The sequence below is a fragment of the Simochromis diagramma genome, unplaced genomic scaffold (assembly GCF_900408965.1).
Source record: "Simochromis diagramma unplaced genomic scaffold, fSimDia1.1 OVJJ01000393.1, whole genome shotgun sequence".
In the NCBI taxonomy this organism is placed as follows: Eukaryota; Metazoa; Chordata; class Actinopteri; order Cichliformes; family Cichlidae; genus Simochromis; species Simochromis diagramma.
The window spans coordinates 210976-236689 of NW_024386730.1; the positions used below are offsets into that span (position 1 = coordinate 210976).

The window sequence follows — 25714 nt, forward strand, 5'->3', positions numbered from 1 at the left end:
CTCCTCACATACAAGGTCTTAAATAATCAGGCCCCATCTTATCTTAATGACCTTGTAGTACCATATCACCCTATTAGAGCACTTCGCTCTCGCTCTGCAGGCCTACTTGTTGTTCCTAGAGTATTTAAATTGAGTATTGTGTAACCACAATCAAAAACAATTTCCACCAAACTAAAACCAAGTCAAACTCTTATAACGTCAAAGCTTTTTGTAATTATGAGGAGATAAATTCTGAAAATGTTCCTGCTCTTTTCAATTTTTACTAAAGCTCTTCTAGAGAAATGATATGTGCTTCATATTGTCTCAGTTGTCACAAATGGATAGAGAGAGATATAATTCACAATGGGAAACATAAATTGTATGAATAATTATAAATAAAATGTTTTTTTTCAACTATTTTTGAATGGTCTATTGATACTTTTAGAATTGTGCCAAGTTAGATGAAATTACAGTTTCAGTGCTGTCTGCTCAGCTTCAATTCAGCTAATTGGATTCCCAGAACTGAATCTGAGGACTGTGTTTGTGGTTTTGGAGAATTTGTAATACAATTACCTCACAGATAATACAAGTCCTGTGTGGATAAGAGTACTTGAGAAGTCTTTGTTCCAGTTTTGGCCAATGAAAATCTAACACTGTATTTGGATGCTACTTAACAGTAATTAGCAGGATTCTGTGACAGTGTTATGCTCCCATAAAGTCTGTGGATACAAAAACGCTATCTAGCTATTTCATAGTAGATTACAGCTGTCTTGGAGTGAGAGGCGGGGACAACCTTGGACAGGTTGCCAGTCTATCGCAGGGCTAACACACAGACCATTCACACTCATATTCACACCTGTCAGCAATTTAGATTGATCAATTTAACTATCCCCACAAACGGCATGTTTGGGGGGGAACATACAAACCCCACACTGAAAGACTCCAACTTGATGGTGGAATTGAACTAAGGATCTTCTTGTTGTGCGGCAACACTGCTAACCACCGTGCTGCCAATCTAAACTCAATAAAATAAAATCACACATTTAAAATCTGTAACAATCAGAAGTCTGAGTCTCACCTTCATGTTTCCTGTGAACACATCTTCTCACCAGTAGAACCAGTAAGACCAGTAGAACAACAACACAGACTGATCCAACACATGACAACACAGTTATGACAGAGAAACCAGGAGGAGAGGAGGGTGTAGGTGGAGGTGTGGATGTAGGTGGAGGTGTGGTGGTGTATTCCCCTAAAATAAAGCAAACACAGTCATTAAGTTGTCGTCACATTGTGAATGTTGAAAGCTGCAGAAACACAGACAGGTGAGTGTGTCACCTGTGACAGTGATCCAGCTGGATGGAGACTCTCCATGACCGCTGATGTCACACTTGTAGAGGCCTTCATCAGACCTGGAAACATGCTGGATGGTCATGTGACCTGTAGGCTGCTTCCTGATGAGGGAGCCATCTTTATAGAAAGCAGCTGGGAGGTTGGAGGGAGTGGTCTTTGTTTTACAGAGCAGAGTGACGTCATCTCCCTCCATCACAGGGAGGACAGGACTCTGCAGGATCACTGATCCACCTCAACACAGAGACAAACTACAGCATTTCATCCATTTACACACAGCTTCATCAACACTAACTCCACACACTCAGCTTACCAGTGACTGTCAGGTTAACCATGTTACTGATGGTACTCTGATTGGACTCACACCAGTAAACTCCACTGTCCAGTGGGTCAGTGTAACTGATGTTACAGGAAGAACCAGCTGGTTTTCCCCACCCATCTCTTCCACACTGAGTCCTCTGTTGTGTGCTTGTGTTTCTCCTCAGAGTCCATCCAGCAGAGCTGTCGTCCTCCTCACAGCTCAGAGACACAAAAGCTCCTTCAAAGAACTGAGAGCTGCTGGGACTCACAGTCAGACGAGCTGTGAGGGTTACAATGAAACACAGTTTCATTTGATACCAGGATGAACAGAAAGTAGTTTTAAGTAGATATCCATTGTGAAACATGAACCCAATCAGGTCATATCAGTGACCTTTTATCGGGTTTAAACTGTGACAGAAGGTTACTGACCTTGGTTTGTTGTGCAGCTCAGCAGTGAGATCAGAACTAAAGAGAAATGACACTCAGGTTGATTTGAGGTGAACGTAAAGAACAACTCCACACAAACAGCTGACAAACACACAAACTCTCTCTCTGATATATTGGTTCATTTTCTATGTAATGCCAGCAACATGTCAAAGTTTAGAGCAAAGATAAAGAGTCAGTTCAGACCTGCAGTTGGTCCTCGTGGTGTTTTGAACTTGAATTCAGCCTGATTTGTTTTTCATGTCTTCTCCTCCATCATCAGTTATCAGGAGAGCAGACAGTCAAAGTACAAGAATTCAAACAAACACAGAGATTCTACTTACAGAGCAGACACAGCACAGATGTTTCCTTCATCGTCCTTCTCACTCATTTGAGCTTTTTTTCATTTCTGTCACTGACACCAAGTAAAGCCCGCCCTCTTCCTCTGAGCACCTGCTTTCTATTGGTTCAAAGACAGAGATGGGAAGCTACTCACTGCTCTTAGTGATCTTTGGTTTGGTAGATGAACAAATCCATGTCCATGTAGTTACGTCCCCCTCAGTGAGAGAGGCAGATATGAGCTGGAACACAGGAATCCAACCAGGGACGCTGCTGTTATGGAGCTGAACTGGAACCATTCAGACACTGAGGCCCTCTGAACACATTTTAATTACAGCTGTGCAGAGACACACTGATGACTGACTGGAACACTATGATTCACATTTTACATTAACACCATCCTCACACATGTTTATATATGGCCACTAGAGGGAGATGTTGGGCTTTAAATGCAGCAGAATAACAGTCCGTTTCTAAAGCAAAACAAATGAAAAGGAATGCATGCGCATTTCCTCGATAAAATAGTAGTGTTTTATTTCACGTGGATAAAGTTTGGAGTAAAAAGCATTTTATTCATACAGTCATCAGTCAGTTGCAATACTTAAGCTTACTAAAAGGAGCATTAAGGTGTCAGTAAGTAGAAGTAGTTGAAAACCAAAGTAGTCAGATACAACTTGTAGACAGTAAGACAAATAGGACTGACTCTGTAAATGTTGACAACCTTGTTCCTGCACTGAACTCTTGCAATGGAAAACTGAAACCTACTGAAGTAGTCGTGATTTTTTTAAGAAAACAAAAACTGCAAAAGAAGGTATTTTTTGTCCACCTGTTTATCTAATCTGGATGCACTGCTCGAGGCCTTGGAGCAATTGGAGAAGGATCTCAAACAGCTGTGTATATTTTAAAACAACTAAAAAATAACTTTATGGATTCTAGGGAAATTAATGTTTACTCCAACTGAAAATGAAGGAACAAAAATAATCTACATTTAATATGTTATGCTTGTGTTTATAGATGAAACTTGGATTTTTCCTTTTCTCCAAAAGTTGATTCTGTTCATCTGGACGTAGCGTTTTGTGGGAGAAACGTTTCGTCACTCATCCAAGTGACTTCTTCAGTCTCAGCTGACTGCAGGTTTCCCCAAGGATCGGGTCCCCGACACAGAGTAACATAGTGTACGCTGTTAAGTGCAGGAGGATTGCCAGGATTTATACATCGGGGAAACCAAACCACCTCTGGTGAAGCGGATGGCACAACACAGAAGAGCTACCTCGTCAGGCCAGGACTCTGCAGTCTATTTACACCTACAGGCCAGTGGACACTCTTTCAAGGATGAGGATGTGCACATCCTGGACAGGGAGGAACGCTGGTTTGAGGGTGGAGTCAAAGAGGCCATTTACGTGAAAAGGGAAAGACCATCTCTGTATCGAGGAGGGGGCCTAAGGGTACATCTTTCGCCATCTTACAATGCTGTGATTGCAGCCATTCCCCAACTCTCTGTGAATGGTACTCATGGCCATTAATCAGTGGTCTTTGATCAGTGGTCATGAGAATTTGCATAATTATGATCAAGGAACTGACCTCCCAGCCCATTGTTCCTTCAGTGGGCTGGTTTCCGTCATTATGCAAATGTACTGTTTACAGTGGGGCAAAAAAGCATTTAGTCAGCCACCGATTGTGCAAGTTCCCCCACCTAAAATGATGACAGAGGTCAGTAATTTGCACCAGAGGTACACTTCAACTGTCAGAGACAGAATGTGAAAAAAAAAATCCATGAATTCACATGGTAGGATTTGTAAAGAATTTATTCGTAAATCAGGGTGGAAAATAAGTATTTGGTCACCTCAAACAAGGAAAATCTCTGGCTCTCACAGACCTGTAACATCTTCTGTAAGAAGCTTTTCTGTCCCCCACTCGTTACCTGTATGAATGGCACCTGTTTGAACTCATCATCTGTATAAAAGACACCTGTCCACAGCCTCAAACAGTCAGACTCCAAACTCCGCCATGGCCAAGACCAAAGAGCTTTGGAAGGACACCAGGAAAAGTATTGTAGACCTGCACCAGACTGGGAAGAGTGAATCTACAATAGGCAAGCAGCTTGGTGTGAAAAAATCAACTGTGGGAGTAATCATCAGAAAATGGAAGACATACAAGACCACTGATAATCTCCCTCGATCTGGGGCTCCACGCAAGATCTCATCCCGTGCGGTCAAAATGATCATGAGAACGGTGAGCAAAGATCCCAGAACCACACGGGGGGACCTGGTGAATGACCTGCAGAGAGCTGGGACCAAAGTAACAAAGGTCACCATCAGTAACACACTACAACGGCAGGGAATCAAATCCCGCAGTGCCAGACGTGTTCCGCTGCTGAAGCCAGTGCATGTCCAAGCCCGTCTGAAGTTTGCCAGAGAGCACATGGATGATACAGCAGAGGATTGGGAGAATGTCATGTGGTCAGATGAAAGAGTGTCCACTGGCCTGTAGGTGTAAATAGACTGCAGAGTCCTGGCCTGACGAGGTAGCTCTTCTGTGTTGTGCCATCCGCTTCACCAGAGGTGGTTTGGTTTCCCCGATGTATAAATCCTGGCAATCCTCCTGCACTTAACAGCGTACACTATGTTACTCTGTGTCGGGGACCCGATCCTTGGGGAAACCTGCAGTCAGCTGAGACTGAAGAAGTCACTTGGATGAGTGACGAAACGTTTCTCCCACAAAACGCTACGTCCAGATGAACAGAATCAACTTGTGGAGAGTTACTTTCCTGGATGATTGAGCATGCATCAAGACGATTTTTTCTTTTATTCTTCAAAAAAGATACCATCATTCTTGAACACATCTTGAACATGTCTAACAGCCTAACTGGATCAGCAGAACTACAGAAGATGGAAATATCTTCTTCAGCATTGCTCTACTGGACCTTTTGGCAAAGTAATCTTAAATTAACATGAAATTTAAAACATTTGGAACATCTGGATCAACTAAATCACCACAGAAAAGTAACGACACAATATTCACTTTCCATCCATTCTCTTCCGCTTATACTTTTCAGGGTCATGGGACCTAGCTGTCTTAGGGCGAGAGGTAGGGTACACCCTAGACAAGGCTAACACAAAGACAGACGACCATTCACACATTCAAAGTTATGGGCAATTTAGTTACTGCATGTCTTTGGACGGTGGGAGAAAGCCAGAGTACCTGGAGGGAACCCACGCAGACACGGGGAGAACATGCAAACTCCACACAGAAAAAAACCTGATGGTGGAATTGAACTCATGACCTTCTTGCTGTGAGGCAACAGTGATAACTACCGTGCCACTGTTATTCAGTTTCCTTTCAAGGAAAATGTTTCTGCATTTTTCTTAGAGCATAAATGAATAAAATTGTCAACTGGAGAAAGAAAATACAGTAAATACCTGAAACACAAAGAATGAATAAAAACAGTCTGACAAATGATCACAATCATTTATTTATTTATCCTGATCAGAAGCAGCTGACGCATAAACACAGTTTCAGGTTAAATGTTTAATGTTAATGTAGAAATATCACCTTTGTGACTTGTGTCTCCGGCTGGAATAAAAACAGTGACTTTTCATTTACCAAGTAAAACAGCACAACATACCTAATGTAACAATTACAACTTGTTACATGAATAACAAACTGTAAATGCGGGAATACATCGGTGTGTATATTGACTCACACTATACACACTATTACATTTGCTTTTGAATGATTCCAATGTGGGTAAAATCTGCATTAACTGGTTAAAAAAAGCTTTTGACTTAAATAACTTTTACGGTGACAGGGAGCAAACAAATAAAGCACATAAATACATACATTAAAAAAACGTCAAATTTATCAGCAATGACCAAACAAATTCGTATAAAAATAAAATTATATGTAACCAGCTCTTGAAATGTTTAAACTGAGTCTGCTTCATGAAAGAAACAGTTGAAGTTTCAGAGGAAAAAGACTTTGGACCTACATGGAACTTTCTTTGGTTTCATAATACTCTAATATTAGTAACCTCAGTTACACTTCATTCAGGTGTAGCAGAACAGGTGTGGGAAAAGATTCTCTATAATCCAACTTCACTTCATCATCACATACAAATTTAAATCAAATAAAAATCTACAAGTTTGACAGCTACCTGATGAATCTTCAGCGTTGTTAATTTCTGTCTATCATCAGCTCATCTGTTTTCTGTCACTGAGAACTCAGAACATCAGCAGGAGACTCAGAGTCAATCTTTGTGACATTTCAAACAAGTGACTATTCAGCAGAACGATGGATTGTTGAGTCCGCTTCTGTCTAGACTGCAAAACCAACAGCAACAACAAAAAGCAGACTAAAAACTGTCACACCAACTTTCAGTCCAACAGATCCAGCCTCCTTCCCTCCATCCTCTGTGTGTCCTCTTGTCTGACCTGCAGGAGATAAACAGGTGTGAGGTGTCAGCTGTCAGGTAGGTGATGAGTGAAGAACAGAACAGAATCCATTTCCTCTTCAAACTGCTGTCAGACATTATCTACTGCACTCTGATCACATCACTCAGACCAGCTGCTTTCTACAAAGTCTCATCAACAACATCTTTAGAAACAAACATCAACAACCAGGAAGCAGCTTCACCTCTGATCACACACACACTCAACTCTACTCACTCACCTGGAGGAACAACGCTGAGTTTGGATGTGTTGATGATCTTTAAATTGGCTATCTCTTGGTTTGGTTCTCTCTGGGCAACTTGACACTCGTATGTTCCAGCGTCATTAATCGTCACATTCTTCAGAATCAAAGACACGTCTCCATCCTTCATCTCTTTGTCCTGCAGATCCACCCGGTTCTTAAAAGATGGATGCTGGTTGACTGGAACAAATTGCTCATCCCGGTAAAAAAGGACATATTTCTCCCCCAGGTCAGCTCTGCTCCACTTTACTGCTATGATAGGGATCTTGCTATTTGCATGACATGGCAGAGTTACGTTCTGTCCAGAGATTACTTCCTGGTCTGAAAGAGGAAACAAAACAGAGCAGAGAGGTTAAATATAATAATTTCTGGGGGAGAAAAGGCCTGAGAAACCAGAACATTTGGTGAGCCTGATGTGTCCAGCTCTGCTCCCTGTGATGGGACTAAGTCAGAGTCAGGATACCAGCTTGTAAACCTGTTAGATCAGCTAGCATAAAGAAATAAATGTAGAAGTAGTAATTTTAGTATATTATAATCATTTCTACAGGATGTTCTTTTAAAATATTTATACTTATAGTTTGGTGATAACAGTATTGACTTTTTCTTCTTCTTTACAGGTTGTAAGGCCTCCATGTCACATTAATCATCTGCACATCCTCCTTCACTATATCCATGAATGTCCTCTGAGGTCTTCCTCTTCTCCTTCTGCCTGGCACCTCCATGTTTGACACTGTTTTTCCAGTACATCCACAATCCCTCCAAACTATGTCAGACTTGCCTCTCAAATGTTACCTTCAAAGCACTCAACCTGAGCTGTCCTGTGATGTCTGACATCTTTGGCAGCTGGGTTTGGTTTGTGGCTAAGCTGTAGGGGGTGTAAGCTGAGAAATCAGGTCCACTGAGTAGTGTGGCACATCAGGAGAGCTTTTTTTTAATGATTTTCTCTCCCTATATTAAAGTGGGTGCAGGGAGAGAGGAGGACACAGCAGTGTGGTGATGCTGCACTTCAAAGCCAAGCAAAGTGGAATGAACATTTGTCCTGTGTTATTAAATAAAAATGTTGTAAAGCACTGACCACCATTCCCTGTGATCACTGAGCTGAACCTGCTATATGGTCGCTGCTAATCTTGTCTGTTCTACTCATTCATATTCTATTCATTTACTGTCTCGATGTCCACATACACGTCCTGCACCATCCTCATACGTCTCTGTTATGATGTGCTTTCTCTAAATCTACAAAGACTCCGTGAAACTCCTTCTGCCCGTCTCTATAGTTTTCCATCAAAACTTTAAAAGCAAAAATCCCACTGGAGAGCACGTTCTCATCATCATACCCCTGCTCAATGATCATCACCTCTCTTTTTAACCAAGCTTCAAAAACACTTTCTCATAGTTCCATGGTGTGGCTCATGAACATTATCCCTCAGTAGTTACTGCAGCTCTGCACATTGCCCCACATATCTTACCTTACGCTTCTCAAATGCATCTTTTCAGTCTCCAAGATTGTGTTAAACACTCTTATCAAAGAGTCCACTGTCCTCTCTTCAAGACATCTCCATGCATCTACAGGCATGTCATCTAGACCACTCATTGTCTTTCCACTTATCATCCTTTTCATAGCTGCCTGTTGCCAGTCACAATTGCCAGTATTTATGCTTGTGCTGGTGTGCATGTATTTGTTAACATGTAGTGCTCTTCTGATGTATTATAAGCCAACAGAAAAAAAATGCTGGGAGCTTTTCTCTCCTGGATCTCCAGTCTTTGCTTTTCAGGGACAAGCATATCTATCCATCTATTTTTCCCCATTCTTTGTACATTCCCTCACCTTTATTCAGGTAGTTTCAGCCATGTTCCTCCCAGAATTTGAGTCCTAATTACTGATGCTCTTCTTTATATTCTATTACATTTTCTTTCTTTTTTAAATTTAAAACCTGCAACTAAAAGGCAGGAAATGCACAGAAAGACTTGACAGTGCTGAACAGGCTTGTCACAGTGGTCAAGGTCAGCACTGACCCAGCATGCAGTCACATTTCTAGATAGTTTCAAATCAGGTTACTCTGTGGGTTACAAAGCAGATTTCCTGCTAAAGCATAAATACCCTGTTACTCTATATCTCCCGATTCACTGACTGTCCTCCATCCGTCCTCTTGCCTTCTTTTTTCCCTCAGCACCTTCAACACTGGAGGCTGTCACTGTTATCCTGGGCCTTGACCGATCCAGTGTGGAAATATTACTGATGAGCTCTATGTTAGCTGTGGTAAAGAATTTAAGACAATTGGCCTTATTGACCAAACCGATGTGTTAGCGCTTGGGACCAACACTGGGAGTGCACTGGCTTTTAAAATGAATAATACTTACTTTGTTCAGAGTATTTATGACATGACAGAACTGAGGTTGGAGAGGCCTCTGTCAATCTGTGGGCCCATGACCCCAACAAACTTTAGAGCTGCCATTTCTCACAACATGTAACATGTGCGACTGAATGTTTTAATTTTATTTAGCTATCCACGGTTTACACTAAGAACCCACAGATCGAGAACTTCACGCAGTGTTATCACCACCATGAGGGTGTGAGGAGTGTTGCAGGAGGCTCCACCCAGCCTCGTGTCGCCGTCACACAAAGAAACTACGAAAATAATTAGAATTATTTTAGAGAAACCAAATCCTCTCCATCTCAGAGAGAATCACAGTTTGGTTTCTAACAGCTAAATCTCACCTGCAGAGACAAACACGAAGACACCGAGAAACATAAAACAGCAGAGTGACGCAGAAGTTGCCATTTCCGTGTTTTCACTTTCTGATGACGTTAGCTTCTTCTAAGTGTTGGATGGATGGACGTTGGTACTTTTGGTATATCTTGCAATCCGAGTTTAACGCCTGAATACATTAATCAGTTAACCGTAATTAGTTAATCGTGAAATAAGGTTTAAAGTCAGAACTACTTCCCCACTCCAGTCAACACGTCCGATTCCTGTCCCTGCCGCGTTCCCGTCCAACGGAAATCAGATTCCCCGTGTCCAGCTCCATCACCCCTCCGGTAAATTGGATTGAGAGAAGTCTAACAAACCCAGATTTCCAATCTCAGGCTGCAGTAGTGCGCATAAAGAGTAGAAACTGGTACAACTTCTAATTTGTACAATGACCATTGTGTATTTGTAACTCGGTGAATAAGTCATGCTAGGTACCTACATGTCTGTAAAAGTGCTTTTAACTATAATGGACGGACAATGCGCTGTATTGCTAACAATGGACGAACGACTCCGCTTTGCTACGAATAAAAACATATCCTTCTGCCTCGCTTCTCTAATGTTAGTAGCACCGTTTCAAAGGTAACGGGAACGCAGCATGAAGACGTTCGTGGCCAACTTCTAATGAATCATTGGCTACATCACAGATAGCGACATTACGTTTAACCAATCAGCTTGTAGCATTTCTGTAGCGTTCTTTGTGTTGTTCCGGAACTCAGGAAATGTTTTGCGCTCCCATCTCCGTAACTGGCAGTGGTAATGCGACGAAACTCACTCATTCTGTAGTTGAACGGTTGGGCTAAATTTTGAGGTGGGAGGTGTCTGCGCAGGATTGTTAGAAACTACTACATTTTTTGGCATAACGATTGTGACACATGGTTTATGCACTGATTTATGCCATAAGCCAATGTTGTAGTTTGGCATAGTATTTGGTGTAATTCTTTGTGAGTTGCATTTATTTTGATAGATGGTAGAAATCTTATATCGGGATATAAGATTTTGGTTATATCGCACTGCCCCAGTTGTTTTCCTTCAGTGTGTGCTCAAATGTCCTCCCTTTGCTTTTGCAGCTGTCTGTTCGAGTCTTTAATGGAAAGAGGGAGACTGTTGCTCTGCCAGCCCATCATGTCCCTCACCATGGTCATGGTTTTCATTCTTCACTTGCTTAGTGTTTATTTTTGCTTCTCCATGTATTTTGTTATTGATTTATTCCCAAAGTGTGGGCCAACGACTCCTGGTGGACTGTGAAGCTACCGCAGGTGGGCCACTATAGTAATAGAAATTCAGTTTGAAATTACTCACCTGTATGAATGGAGTTAGTATAATATAATTGGTAATAGGAGGTGGTTAGTGTGTAATATTACTCATTACCCTGGACCAAATTTACTGCCCTTGTATTGACATTTGTGTCCCAGCAGCAGGTTGGTCACACATCAGCATTAACACTTTGCATATGACTGGGCAGCAGTTTAGAGCCAGCAGCCTGTGTTGTTGATGTTTTTATAAAATGCAGTTTTAATATCGTTGCCACTTTCTTTTGTTTTTGATTCAAGTGAAGAATTAAGTCATTTTCTGTTTTTTCTGTGGGCCGCAGCACTCTTGACTTTATGAATGGCTGTCTTACTGTATTTAGCCTCCAGTTGTTAGTTCCTGGTTGCATTAGTTGTTGCCTGTGTTTGTTTCTCTTGTTATTTGTTGATATTTAAGTTCATTCCTGTTTCTATGTTTCCCCATTCAGTTATTCTCACTTTCTGTATATTTATTTTGATGTCTTCTTATCTCCTTTGCATTGATTTTTATCTGGTTTGAGTTTAGTCTCACATTCCCTCCTGTCACGCAGTCTTTGTTTGCATCTCATTTTCCTAGCTTTTTTTCACAGCCAAATAAATTACCTATTTTTAAACTACTGCCTGTCTTTCTTGTCTGCATTTTGGTTCCTCAAAATCACCCCACCCAGGCTGCATGTATCTGGCTGTATAAACAGTATAGTGTGTATGAATGATCTGAAACCTTGGCCCATTGTCCCAGTGGAGATTTATAACTTGATTTCTACAGAATCTTCATTACAGCTGCTTTATTAAGAAGTTAGTGTATAGGACTGGACTTTAATATGTGTTTTAAGAAAAATTATTCTCCTTCCAAGCCTATATGTGTTTTTTCCCCCTGTTTTTGTATATGTGTACAAGTGGAATGAGTTTCATTGAACACAGTTAAGAATACGTGTGTGAATGAGATGGAGGCAGGTTAACAGTGAGGGTTGTTTTCATCTTCTACAGTTTAGTTATTAAATCTGGTTCCTGCAGGTTCCACAGAACAACAACATGTGCTGATAATAAGTGAACATAATGTGTGAGAGAAAGCAGCCTCTCATTATAAGACACTGTGAGTCTCTGCATGCTGCCTTTATGGAGCTACAGCTGTTTGTATACACTGAACAAGAAGCTTTGTAGCTGCATCCTGACTCCTGACACTACAACACATCACACTGACACACACATTACACTTCTCTGTCTGGATTACACCGACATGTTACATCCTTGTGTGGCCGTCACAGACAGAACTACTGACTCAATAGGAAAATGATTCTCAGGGAAACATTGTTATGTGTTAACCAGCCTGGAACTCCTCAGCTCTGACCATGATTTTTTCTCATAAGGAAGTGATGTCAAAATAAGTGTTGACTCTACTAAAAAGTAGTAGAGGCAGCATTTAGCTGTAGCCTTCATAAAACCACAGCTGTTCTGGAGAACTTTGTCCACCTTTGATTGTCTTTAAGTTGTGTTGGAGCCACAGAGAGCAAATCTTTGTTCTTCATGGAGAACCAGTGAGGCTGTTTGGACTTTCCTATGAAACATCAGTGCAGGAGTCTCTCAGTACATCTGTTTACAGTGAGGACGAAGAAGCAGCAGAAACACACACAGAGAAAACATGGAAAAGATGAGCAGCAGTAAATAGTCTGCAGGAAGTTTGTGTGTGTGTGCCGTAACACTTCCTGTACAGTTGTCAGTTTGTTGAGCTAAAAACTGAAAGGTGTCAACACTTACTGTTACTGTTGTTCTGAAGAGATCTCCAAAATCCTCAAAGAGTCGTCTGACCATCATGATAAAAAATCAAAAACATAAAATCCACTAAAATCTGGAAAGTGTAGCTTTGGTATACCCGATTGCTTTCCTGTAAATCAAAGGTTACCAGGATAAGTTTGATGAAAAACAAGTAAAAAGTTACAAAAATAAGGAGACAAATAAAAAGTAAAATCTGTGTGTAAAGTGCCGTCACAGCCACAAACCCAACTAACCTGTATTTCCGTGTCATCCTGTTTTCTACAGCTCACACCCTGCACCTGTGTGACAGCAGTGTCCATAGCAACACCTCCTTAGCAACCACATTCCTTTCTTATCTGCTCATTCCGTAGGTGGGATTATGAGACATAAAACAAAGTGACAAACGTATGACAGTTTCTGTATGACATGTCTGTCCATAAATGAAGATAAAGTCTGTGACATAAATAAATGTACAAGGTCACAATTCCAGAGTACAGTGAACACATTTAATAAACACGGTCAGCAGTTAAAAGACTTTCTGTTTCAGTCTTGACTCTGATCAACACAACACCTACAAAGTTCCAGTTTCAGGTTTATCTAATCATTCACAATGTCAACTCACGCACTGAACAACATGCCAGAACATTTTCAAATCTACTGATTTCTTCCTTATTATTTAACAAGACAATAGAATTTGATTTATTCACTTTGAAGAGATTAAAACATCAAAGTCAACAATAAAACGCTGACACATACAAACACTTGATTAGTGACGTGGCGTTCCTCACAGCTGGGTGTGTATTAGATTAAACATTGATAAATCCTCTTATCATGACCTGGTTGTTTTTAGTCCAAGCAGTGCTGAATATGGTGTGTTATATGATATAAAGTAAAATGCTGTTGAAAGTTCTGTCTTGATATGTAGAACCAAACAGGATGAACAGGTAAATTTCTCTGTTTAAACTGTCCCAAAAAACTATTGAGGTTCATAAAAAGGTGAAATATTTATTACTGATTAAACTAATGATGATGATGACATATACAGACAACGATGTAAGCGCTATGTGCAGGCAAATACTACTGCAAATCAGCTTTTGTTCACTTCCAGTTAAACTGGCTTTGTTTGAAGGGTATTGAACCCCGTTATATACTGCCCCCTTGTGGTCATCTTAAAAACATTGTAGAAGCTGCATGCTGCATGTAATGATGCAATGAGAAACCTTCGTAGAAAACTTAGAGGAGGTAGTGCCAGTCAGATGTTTGTAGCTGTGGGTGTTTGGACTTTTAAAGTACTTTTAAGAAATGTAATGTTCACATTTATGGCTCTAACAGTCTAATTTTAGCACTCACAGAGACAGTGAGTGGTTCCTGTTACTCATCCAATCTGAGGAAGCACTGGTTGAAGTGTTTGTGTATTTATTGTTTTCTTTTAAGTAATTGTGTATTTTATGTATATAATGGTTTTATATCATTACAAATATTTTATGTTTTGTTGTTGTTGTTTTTTTAAGCTATGGACGTAAAGTCTGCTAATAAAGATTGATTGATTCATTGATTGAATGACCTAGTAGAGTATTCAGTATTCAGTAATTCAGACTAAAACACAATTGCAGGTCGCTACATTCATTCTGTTCAAATGAACAACAGAATTCACTGCAGTTTCATGTTATAATTTCTTTCAAATTGTCTGTTTAATGTAAGCAGATTTCAGTCCTGTAAATGTAACTGTACAAACGCTAAGAAAAAAAGTGACATCAAATGATTATTTTTCATCTGTTATGAATTCTGAGTTTTCGTGTCTCCTGGATTTGGGTGCAGAAGTAAAAAAAAAAAAAAATCTCCATGAATGAGCACAGACTCAGCTCAGACACTTCAGCAGTAAATAGGCAATACCGTTTTATACCACAGCAAAAACAAGTGTTATTATGAATATCTTCTCCTGGGAAACAACGTGGCCAGTCCTACCGACCCTGACTGGATCTTCTCAAGCACTTCATCCACGTCTGACCTCGTCTCACATCTGCTCCTTTTCCTGGAAAAAGACAGAGGAAGAGAAACACCTCACTCCCTAACCTTTCTGTATTAATATTAGCTAGCAATTCTCAGCCTGTTGTTTTCGACTTATTATCTAAGTCTGGTACACGCTGTTCACACTCCACTGGCCTGAACAGAAAATATTTCAAGGACTTATACGTATTACTAATATGCTAAAATATTTTTCCTTATTTTCTACTGCTCTTTACTTGCGCTTTCTGTCTTGACCAAAAAATTTCCAATGTGGGGGACTAATAGAGGTTTCTCTTATCTCATCTTAAATACACCAACAGATATATACACTTTAAAAACAGCTGAATCTGTTTTTTGTTTTAAACAACTGCTGAAAACTCATTTTTGCATGTTAGCATTCCCTTTCACACTGGACAGTCTTTTCTATAGCTTGCTTCATGGAATAAAGGTGTCCTGCTGTACCGAGCAAAGCACAACTCAAGTGTATCAGTATTCACACATGCTGTGGTCCAAATCTTTTCACTTGCTGCTTTCATGTCTTTTGTCCTGTTTTCCTATTCTCACCCCAACCGGTGACGACAGATGGCCCCGCCCCTCCCTGAGCCTGGTTCTGCTGGAGGTTTCTACCTGTTAAAAGGACTTGATCATAGGGGGTCATATGATTGTTAGGTTTTTCTCTGTATGTATTATGCAGGGTCTACCTTACAATATAAAGTGCCTTGAGGTGACTGTTCTTCTGATTTGGTGTTGTATGAATAAAATAGAACTGAATTGAACTGAAATTCAAATTTTGACTGCTGCATGTTGTGATGTACCTTTGCACAGCCGATAGAAAGGAAGCATACAGCTGTGCTAAGTTAAGCCAAACGATGACCAAAAATATTCTGTGCGTATGCAAGTTTAGGGAACATTCTGACACAAGTGGCTTTGTAGACCTTGGGAGGAGCAGTGTTGTGGAAAAAACACTTTTACTAGCAGGGATAGTTGCAAAGATTTTTTTATGGATGAGACATACATGGTTTGAAAGGCAGCTGGCACATCTAGTGTACTTATCTTTAATGTGTAGCTTTTCTTAAAATTATGAAGCACTTTGTAACTGTGTTTTAAAAAGTCCCATGCAAATAATTACTATTTTCATCCCATTTTTGCTCTGTTATCTTATTCTTATCCTTTTCCCATTCATCTACCTGCTTTCCTGGGTGTCAGCTGCTAGTCTGTTCTTTACATCACTACCACTTTCCCACAGTGTTACACTGTAGCATCTTCTTGCCTGTCTTTTTTCATCAAATAAGCCTCTATTTTGCGTGGTTTAAGTCTGTGCTTTCTCCCTTTCAGACTCTTATTTGTGAAACCCTGTTAAATCCTATCACCACTGGGATCCTGTTCTCCCATAATGGGTCATCCAAGTCCAAGTTTTCCTTAAACATTAATTAATTTCTTTATCTTTAGAAATCATGCTCAGTTCTTTCAAATGATCTGTCATTACTGAAATACTAATAGAAATGCACAAATAAGTAAAAGAAAAACACTAACAAGAGAGAGTTTATAGAGCTTGTCTTGGGAAAGCAAATATGTTTGGCACAACAGCACATTCAGGTCATGATTTTCATTGCAAAAGCTTCCAGAGAAGACAGGAATTTTCAGGTACTTTTTTTTTAACAACCTTTCACTTTTTTTGAGAGATGTGTACTGATCTGTACTTGCTCCTTACATTTTCAAAACTGGCTTGTTACTTTTGGTTTAACGCATTTTAGGGAAGTTATTATTTCACAGCACTAAAAAGTCCATCTGCTGTATTTCACAGGGAGACAAAAGAGTGCGAGATAACTTCACTCAGAGATAGTTAAAAGATAAGAAAGGACAGAGAAGGAAGAAAAGATGTTATATTTATCTAAAGTCCTTTATTGATGAATCATTTTTTTCTGAGCCTGCTCCTCTGCCTCACTGTGTTCTGCACCTGCTGGCGACTGCCACACCGTAACCAGTGCCACCGTATGTTCTGTGGCTGCCAAGTCACTGTCTGGTCCAGCTCCAGCAGCTGCGACTGCCACACTGCCGTTTAGTTCTCCGCCTCCTGTTGATACTGGAGTGTCCAGCACTACGTCAGTCTACCATATCACACCACCACTGGGCACACTGAGCTTCACTGCAGGGAGATAAGTATAGATATGGAGAAAAGATGTAAATTTAAGGTCGTAAGCTGCCGGGGGATTCCCATGATGCATTGAGTTTTTCCTTTCCAGTCACCTTTCTCGCTCACCATGTATTAATAGACCTCTCTGCATTGAATCATATCTGTTATTAACCTCTGTCTCTCTTCCACAGCATGTCTTTATCCTGTCTTCCTTCTCTCACCCCAACCGGTCGCAGCAGATGGCCGCCCCTCCCTGAGCCTGGTTCTGCTGGAGGTTTCTTCCTGTTAAAAGGGAGTTTTTCCTTCCCACTGTCGCCAAAGTGCTTGTTCATAGGGGGTCATATGATTGTTGGGTTTTTTTCTATTCTATAGTCAACTCCTTACAATATAAAGTACATTGAGGTGACAGTTGTGATTTGGTGTGTACACTATAACTTCAGTCCCTCTAATTTCTGCTTGAGGCTCCAAAAGTGAGTCAGTCCCCACAGACTTGCATTTTAAAAAAAATTATTGAAAAAAAAAATACTTTAGTTCACGTTATGAACAGAGCAATCCAAGGAAAGCAATCAGGGAGACTTATCTTTTATTGCAATAAGAACTTTAGTGTCAGCAACAGATGAAAAAAATATATATTTAAACAAACTGAAATCAGTGATCTCCACTGCACAAATGTCCTCACACTATAAAGATATGATGACAACAAAACATTACCTCTACTTCATCTGATTGGCTGTTGTTGATGATTTGATATTTTGACAGTGGTGCACTGTCATAAAGACATGAGTGATGATGTCATCTTCTCCATCTTTATAGATCTCTGAAAACCTCAAATATTCTTCTGATCATCAGGATGGAGAAAGAAAAAATAAAATTTGCACGAGTGATTAAAAAAAGTAAAGATAAATAAACAAACAAATAATGAGTCTATGATATAATAATGAGTAAAATGTCTAATGAGTCTATAAAATGTCTGAAAAAATGTCAGAAATGAAAAATTTTCATTTCTGACATTTTTGGATAACTAAACATGTCCTGGATCAAACTGACCATCATTGCTGTGCCTAAAAATAAAGAATTTCTTCTTTAGTTTTTCTCACACTGAGGCAGAAATATGCCAGCAAGACATTTTCAAAACCAGGAGGACAAATGAGAAATGAGATGCAAAAATAGTGGAAGCATTAAATGTTCACTTCCTTGTATAATTGCAAGTGAAAAGAACAAGAGCAACTTTATGTTTATCAAATCAGTACCAGGAAACACTGTGGAAGTGTTGTTGTGGAATCATCACTTGAAAGAAAATAAACTTAAACGACAATGTTTTTCTTTTCAAGGGATTTTTACTCAAAACAAGTTGGAGCATATGACAGCATATTTTTATTTGCTTTCTCAACAACATTTGCTCTAAAAAGGCCTGAAAAGATCTGTGTCATCAGCCAAGTGGAGAAGTGAGTCTAAGCCTTGTTAAGTCTTCACTTCAGAATAGTCTTAAAATCAAGATCAATAATTTCACTTTCTGATTAATTATTGGATGCTGAACTGTATGCAGGTGAAACTGCTTCAGCAGTGAGTGTTTGTCACTGGTACAGACTGACTGTGTGTGTTGTGTGTCCGATCATACAGTGACAAGACACAACAGCAATACACACAGCACTGTGGGTGTGGTGACAGAAGCTCTGGAGCTTTGATGTTAAAAAGGGAAAATTCAACAACACCACCGAGGGAATTTTGTCCAGGGAATATTTACCAACCAGCTGACAGTCATTCAGGCAGCAGAGCGAGAGAGAAGCTTTTATGTCTGTGACTGTTTTTGCAAACACTGAACTTGTCTTCTGTTGTTGAAAACGTATTGCTGGCAGCCAGTGAGTCTCTGTGTCTCTGTGCTTGTTTTGTCTACCCACTCTTTGTGAGCAATCATGAGTTGATCAACCAAAAATAAACACGAGGCAAATCTCAGCGTCTTGAAGATTCCCATCTTTATCTGAGGTCATGATATCATCATGTTGCATAGCAATGTTCTAAAATGACCTTTTTTCTCTTTACAACCTCATGAAGGGAACAAACAAATTCATTTGACAAAAATAGCTCATCATTCATATCCATAAAAGCTGAATTATACATTATATCATAATGTGCGGCCTGGCAACCACCTATCAATGGACTAAATGAGCCATGTTTTTGCATCATGACCTACGGCAGGAACAGGCCAAACCCTGCTGCAGCATGGTCACGTGTGAATTTAAAATAAACACGAGTATTTAAATGCTGCAAACTCTTCTCTGCCAGTTTTTGTTGTTTCACTGAGTGTTTAACAATCAGTCTTACATTGCTCGTGTTCGATTAGGTCCAGGAACACTATTACAAACAGAAACAGAAAAATAAAGTGACATTTGATTCTTCTTGTTTGAGCATTTCATATTTTTCTGAGTCTACTTGAATCTCTTTAGTTTCATTTCCATCTCTTGTTTTGATTAAAGTCTGGTCTGATTTTCTGTATATTTCCAATCTGAAACCGGACGTATTTATTCCAGAGTACAGTGAACATATTTAATAAACACAGTCAGAAATAAAACGTATACTTTCAGCTTGAAGTCTGTAACTGAACTCATTAAAACGACTGAGTTCAGTCATTCATTTAATTTCAAAAAGAAAGAAATTATCAGCATATTGCATTTTGTAGACAGCAAAAAATGGTAAAGTTATTTTAAGTTAACACTGATGTCACAATATATGAAATATGTAGTCATGTGATGCTGTTTCCCCTTCATATCAGCACTGTATTTACTTTAATATGGGACAATTTAAACTCCCTATTTTTATTCCAGCATCTCTGAAATACACACACACACACACACACACACACACACACACACACACACACACACACACACACACACACACACAGTGTGGATGCAGCAACAATATGAGGAATAATCATTAGCGTTGTTCCAGTTGCTGATCAGCACCATGGACAGCAGCCACAGTCAGGAGAGGAGTCACCTAAATTTAAGTTGAACTTTGAACTTCAACCAGGCTAACACAAACCCAACACAGATGTGACCTCAGTGAAGAAACATGAAGACAGCTGTAATAAAAGTAAGAAGTCCATTATCCTCACAGACTGGATGAAGCTCCCTCATTCACAGAAATCCTCTCTCAGAAATCTCTTCCAGTGGAGCAGCTTCTACATTTCAAGGAAAATATTCACTGCATGAATAAATAAATTCAGACTATAATTGAACAGACAGAACTATGACTTAGAAAATGTAATGGAAACCTGTTCAGCTCAGGCTGAATGAATCTTGTAGTGCTGCAGCATTTGGCATCAGTCAGATATGTAAATAAGTATTTACAGGGTCACTATCAGAGAATTGGATATATTTCAGAGAGCTGAAATATAAATTAAAAGCACTTTTGTTCATTTACAGCAGTGAAATATTTCCACACCATGTTCCACTTTCTCCTTGGCTGTAGCCTCCATGTGCCCACTGAGTCACATGATGAGGGGAGGAGCAGAAGGACCAAAGAGTGCATGCCTGACATTTAACAAAATTACTTGTTATTTTTCATTGTTTAAGTGTTAATAAAAAATGCATTGAGGTTTTAATTTGGTATTGGTCAGTGTAGATGTGAGTGTGGAGTCATGAGGGTGAAATAATCTAACCAACTGTAGCGTCAGGCGGCAACAAGTGAAGAGGCTCTGACGAATTTCTGATTCCACTTCATGTATTCAGGGTTATGGTGAGCTCAATATTTGTATTGTTGGCTGGGAGATTTTGTACACAGTTCATATTGTAGTTGGGAAAGATATGTCCTCAGTAAAAGTATTCAAATATGATGAAAATATCTTCACTAACCTAAACTGGTGTTGGTGGTACTCTGGTTATGTCGAGATAAAACTGGATGAAGCGTTCATGTACAGTGTAATGTCTGTGTGTAAAATGAACAACCTGGATTAAATCATTATTTTACTAATGTTTTTGCTAGAAGATTTATATTCACGTATAAACTGATGACACAAATCAATATATGAATTAAATCTCAGTCAGGTCTTAAAACATAAAGATTTTTATGACCTGTAACTTTTGTGTAAATTGAGACAAAGCTGAAGTTATTTTATTAAACTGTCAGAAACATGGTGTTTAATGAGATATTTACTCTGCATGACCTCCAGCACTGCAGTGAGGATCAATGTATTGACTCTGTTTATCCACAGTCAGGTCACAGTGGCAGAGTTTTCCTCATCATCTTTACCACAGTGATGTTTTCCATTTTCCAGAGAGATCCTGGGACCAGATGAGGTATAAAGTGACTCCAGTTCATGGCTGTAAACCTCTGAACATCACCAGCAGACTGTTGTGGGTGGAGTTAGGCTCATGTTTAACCTTTATATGGATTTTTGTCTATTTAATGTACAAAAGGGGGAAATTGTATAACTGAACTGATTTGAAGAAGGACATCTTCCAGTTTGTCAAACTATCAGCCTGATATTAAACCCTAACCCGCCTTTAAGTGGTGACCTGCTGGATGTTAAAGAGGTTATCAGCTGTGCTGTAATACCCAGTTTCACCAGTAGATGGGAGCAGACATTAAATGTGATTCAGGTGCATTTTAACTTGACTGAGAAGTTTAGCAGGATGAGCTTTGAGTTCAGGATCCTGAAGGAAGTCCAGTTCATCGATTTGTAGTTTCAGACACTAAATCACTTCAGCTGTGTTTCATCTGAAACATCGAGTGTGACACTATGAATGTTTCACAGAGGAAGAAGAAAGAAAAGTAAAAAAAAACTTAAATTAAATTTAATTAATTAAAAAACAACAACAACAACAACTGCTGTTTCTAGTCTGTGGTTGTAGTTTAATGTTTATTATATTGTGCACTCAAGAGTCTGTCAGTTAGCATTAACCAAGCAGGAACAGTCAAACTTTCCATCTGACACCTTGGTGAAACCCAAAGAACCACACAAGGAAAAACAAGTGAGAACAAATAGAACAAGATATAAATAACACTGAAATTATCGAGGACATAAAACAGACTAATATGTTTGTTGCTGATATAGAAAATGACACATTCAAATACTGAATGTAATTCAATAAATATAAAAATCTTTAAACATGTTGATCTCCTCTGGTCTGAGGTGCTGGGGCGACCAGTTAGACACCAGCAGCTGGATGCAGTGGTTGGACTGGTGGACTACTTCAGTGAAGAGTAGACGACGTCTGGCTCTGGTTTAAAGTCTGAACACAAACATACACACAGTTCAAACAACAGGAAACATGATTACAAGATTTGTAGTTCAATACCTCCAATCTCCACCTCTCTGCATCACACACAGTCCCAGTTCAGAGCTCTGATCTGGAGTCTTGATGTTGTGTGGTTAGCTTAGCTCAGAGTCAAAGATAAAGTCAAAGATAAAGAGCAGCTGTACCTGGGATACCTTGTTGGTTCATAACTGACGTCTTCAGCTGGTTCACTCTCTGCAGAATAAAACACCTTTAACTTACTGCAGGTGATCTTTTTTTTAAATTCTTCTTCATGAAGAGATCGTTTTAATAAACCACAGCAGCTTTTCAAAATGTTCTCATCTTCACATCTCCGCTGTGAAACACAGAGTGACCACAAAGAACTTGGAGGTGTTTCTGTGATAAATAAGTCAGACGACCACAAAGCTGCCTTCTGCTTTTGACACTTCACCACAGAGCAGAAAGCAAACATGTTCTCACAGCATGAACACTATTATTAGACCAACCAGAGCACACTGCAGCAGGACATCTCACCAGCTTCAGACTGCAGTTACACTAGATTCATCAACATCAATGTACATGTTCAACATGTTAGGAAGGCACAGAAACTATAAAGTGTTACTGAGAATTTCAAATGTTGGAGACACAAATGTTAAAAACAAAAACAGGATGCTGGACGACTGCAGAGCTGCTAGCTTCAACCACAGACCACAAACACACAGTCCAGCTCACAGTGAACAACACTCAGTAAGTACAGAGTTGAACACACATGGTTACATCTCACTCATCAAATTATACTCAAAGGAAACAAACGTATAATTAAACTTTGTATTTAAATGTCCCCTCAGTGCTACGCTGCATAAATGTCCATTGAAAAATAAATAAAACATGTTAGCAGCCATCATGTTTTACCTTTTTACATAGTAACAAATGAGCTAAACCTGAACATGAGTCAAAGTCACATGTTTCATCTTTCAGCTGTTGATTGGCTGTTTGAGAGCATGGGTGTGGACACTTGCTTTCACTAATTTATATTCAGAATTCATTTCTTTGATTTCATCTCCTTTTTAAAATATTTTCATACTTGATCTCTTTACATCGCGTCAGTGTAGATGGTTTTGAATTCAGGTTCAAACAAAAAACCCTGAAAATAAAATATAATTAATCCAGCAAGTGGATGTTTTTACTGTTATGGGAGTCATTTATGAACAGCCTCTGTGAAAGTAGACGATTTTGCTTCTGGAATGACCAGACACCAGTGCTACCAAAACCAAGCGAAAAATTACATATCCAGATAAATCCACACCAAACCAAGATTTGACGTAACCTGACACTTTGGTTTACCTAGAGCAGGTTTCTCTGATTCCACTCCTCAAGAAATACTGTCCTGTAGCGTTTTAAACTGATAACAAGTGAGATAATCATTCGGATCAAGGATGTATCTAAAAGCCAAAAGAGAGAAACTTTAGAGGACTGGAGTTGCTTTACTGGATCTTAGGAAGGGGATTGAGGTCCTTTTGCTCTTTTGCTTCACTTCCTGCTGAGGAGACATAAAGGGGAAGGTGCTGCTAACACGATCCCAGAAAATCTGTTGAACTCAAAACATCCCCAAAAGATGACTGTGTTCTTGTTTCTTTAACTTTCAGTATCAATAAATAATGAAGAAATATATATAAACATAATGGAACCCCTGATCTACACGCACAAATGTTATCGCAGTGTAACAAGAAGAAAACACAACATCACCTCTGCTTCGTCTGACTGGCTGTTGTTGATGATTTGATGAAACTGTACATGACATGAGTGATGATGTCATCTTCTCCAGTTTCTTCTTGACCTGCTGAAATTTTCCAACATGAACAATTATATAAATTAAAGATCTAAACAGAGATTACATTTAAGAAAGTTGTTACTGTGATCATAATGAATGTGAACTTTATTCTATTAAACAAACTCAGACATGAAAGATCAGGAAGTCTGAGTCTCACCTTCAGGTTTCCTGTGAACACATCGTCTCACCAGCAGAACCAGTAACACCAGTAGAACCACAACACAGACTGATACAACAGATGACAACACAGAGAGAACAGGAGGAGAGAGTGATGCAGGAAGAGTGAGGGAGGTGGAACCAGGAGGAGGTGTGGATGTAGGTGGAGGTGTGGATGTAGGTGGAGGTGTGGTGGTGTGTTCCCCTAAAATAAAGCAAACACAGTCATTAAGTTGTCGTCACATTGTGAATGTTGAAAGCTGCAGAAACACAGACAGGTGAGTGTGTCACCTGTGACAGTGATCCAGCTGGATGGAGACTCTCCATGACCGCTGATGTCACACTTGTAGAGGCCTTCATCAGACCTGGAAACATGCTGGATGGTCATGTGACCTGTAGGCTGCTTCCTGATGAGGGAGCCATCTTTATAGAAAGCAGCTGGGAGGTTGGAGGGAGTGGTCTTTGTTTTACAGAGCAGAGTGACGTCATCTCCCTCCATCACAGGGAGGACAGGACTCTGCAGGATCACTGATCCACCTCAACACAGAGACAAACTACAGCATTTCATCCATTTACACACAGCTTCATCAACACTAACTCCACACACTCAGCTTACCAGTGACTGTCAGGTTAACCATGTTACTGATGGGACCCTCTCTGGACTCACACCAGTAAACTCCACTGTCCACTTGGAAAACATCGATGTTACATGAAGAACCAGCTGCTTCTCCCCACCCATCTCCACACTGAGTCCTTTGTTGTTTGCTTGTGTTTCTCCTCAGAGTCCATCCAGCAGAGCTGTCGTCCTCCTCACAGCTCAGAGACACAAAGTCTCCTTCAAAGAACTGAGAGCTGCTGGGACTCACAGTCAGACGAGCTGTGAGGGTTAAAATTATAAACTGATGATCTGTTTACTTTACATTCTGAACCCAATCAGGTCATATCAGTGAGCATTTCTCAGGTTTAAACTGTGACAGAAGAAGGTTACTGACCTTGGTTTGTTGTGCAGCTCAGCAGTGAGATCAGAACTAAAGAGAAATGACACTCAGGTTGATTTGAGGTGAACATGAAGAACAACTCTCCAAAATTGATTCTGTTCATCTGGACATAGCGTTTTCAGTGGGAGAAACGTTTTGTCACTCATCCACTTCAGTCTCAGCTGACTGCAGGTTTCTCCAATCTTATACCCTATTTTTCAGGCCATAAAGCGCACCGAATTATTAATTATTACATTAAGCAAAACAAAACAGTCAGATAAGTCAGACTTTACTGAACTCATTCTTCTTGCTTCATCCACTTTGGTACGAGTCATTCACTAATGTTGCAGTATATTAATGACTAATCTAGTATTGTGGCTGGATCATCTCAGTTGTTCTCCTGACTGAAGTTTGGTTCGTTTACAGCATCCTGCTATGCGATTGCATTTGTCCCTAACCATCGCGAACCCTCACGTAACTTTTATCGAGTGGAAAAAAGTAACG

The 25714-nt window shown here is 39.8% G+C and overlaps 1 protein-coding gene and 2 long non-coding RNA genes across 5 annotated transcripts; all 3 read right to left on the reverse strand.

Moving 5' to 3' along the window:
• Nucleotides 1-2422: 2422 nt before the first annotated feature.
• Nucleotides 2423-25477, reverse strand: LOC120740026. The gene is made up of 3 exons (XR_005697346.1): nt 25465-25477; nt 16359-16365; nt 2423-2998 (listed from the first exon to the last, which is right to left on the reverse strand). It is a non-coding gene; the product is annotated as an uncharacterized LOC120740026 (long non-coding RNA).
• On the reverse strand, nt 5843-13096 carry LOC120736163 (programmed cell death 1 ligand 1-like). 3 transcript variants are annotated; one of them, XM_040037245.1, is made up of 4 exons: nt 12869-13095; nt 9794-12703; nt 7057-7398; nt 5843-6818 (listed from the first exon to the last, which is right to left on the reverse strand). In XM_040037245.1, the coding sequence occupies exons 2-4, from the start codon at nt 9855-9857 to the stop codon at nt 6703-6705; spliced, it is 522 nt and encodes a 173-aa protein (XP_039893179.1). In that variant the 5' UTR covers nt 9858-12703; nt 12869-13095; the 3' UTR covers nt 5843-6702. The 3 variants fall into 3 exon arrangements, 2 of the variants coding, with proteins under 2 accessions (XP_039893179.1, XP_039892413.1); XR_005696733.1 differs by lacking the exon at nt 9794-12703 and having other exon boundaries at nt 12869-13096; XM_040036479.1 differs by lacking the exon at nt 12869-13095 and having other exon boundaries at nt 9794-12828.
• LOC120739028 lies at nt 22129-24285 on the reverse strand. The gene is made up of 4 exons (XR_005697166.1): nt 24235-24285; nt 23993-24086; nt 22432-23783; nt 22129-22240 (listed from the first exon to the last, which is right to left on the reverse strand). It is a non-coding gene; the product is annotated as an uncharacterized LOC120739028 (long non-coding RNA).
• Nucleotides 25478-25714: the final 237 nt, after the last annotated feature.

Bases quoted from the DNA above. Each gene is read 5' to 3' on its own strand.
- LOC120736163 (XM_040037245.1), bottom strand. From the start codon at position 9,857: ATGGCAACTTCTGCGTCACTCTGCTGTTTTATGTTTCTCGGTGTCTTC. The intron at 7,399-9,793 runs GTGAGATTTAGC...TTCCTCTTTCAG, and splicing joins CTTCGTGTTTGTCTCTGCAG to ACCAGGAAGTAATCTCTGGA. The intron at 6,819-7,056 runs GTGAGTGAGTAG...TATCTCCTGCAG, and splicing joins ACTCAGCGTTGTTCCTCCAG to GTCAGACAAGAGGACACACA.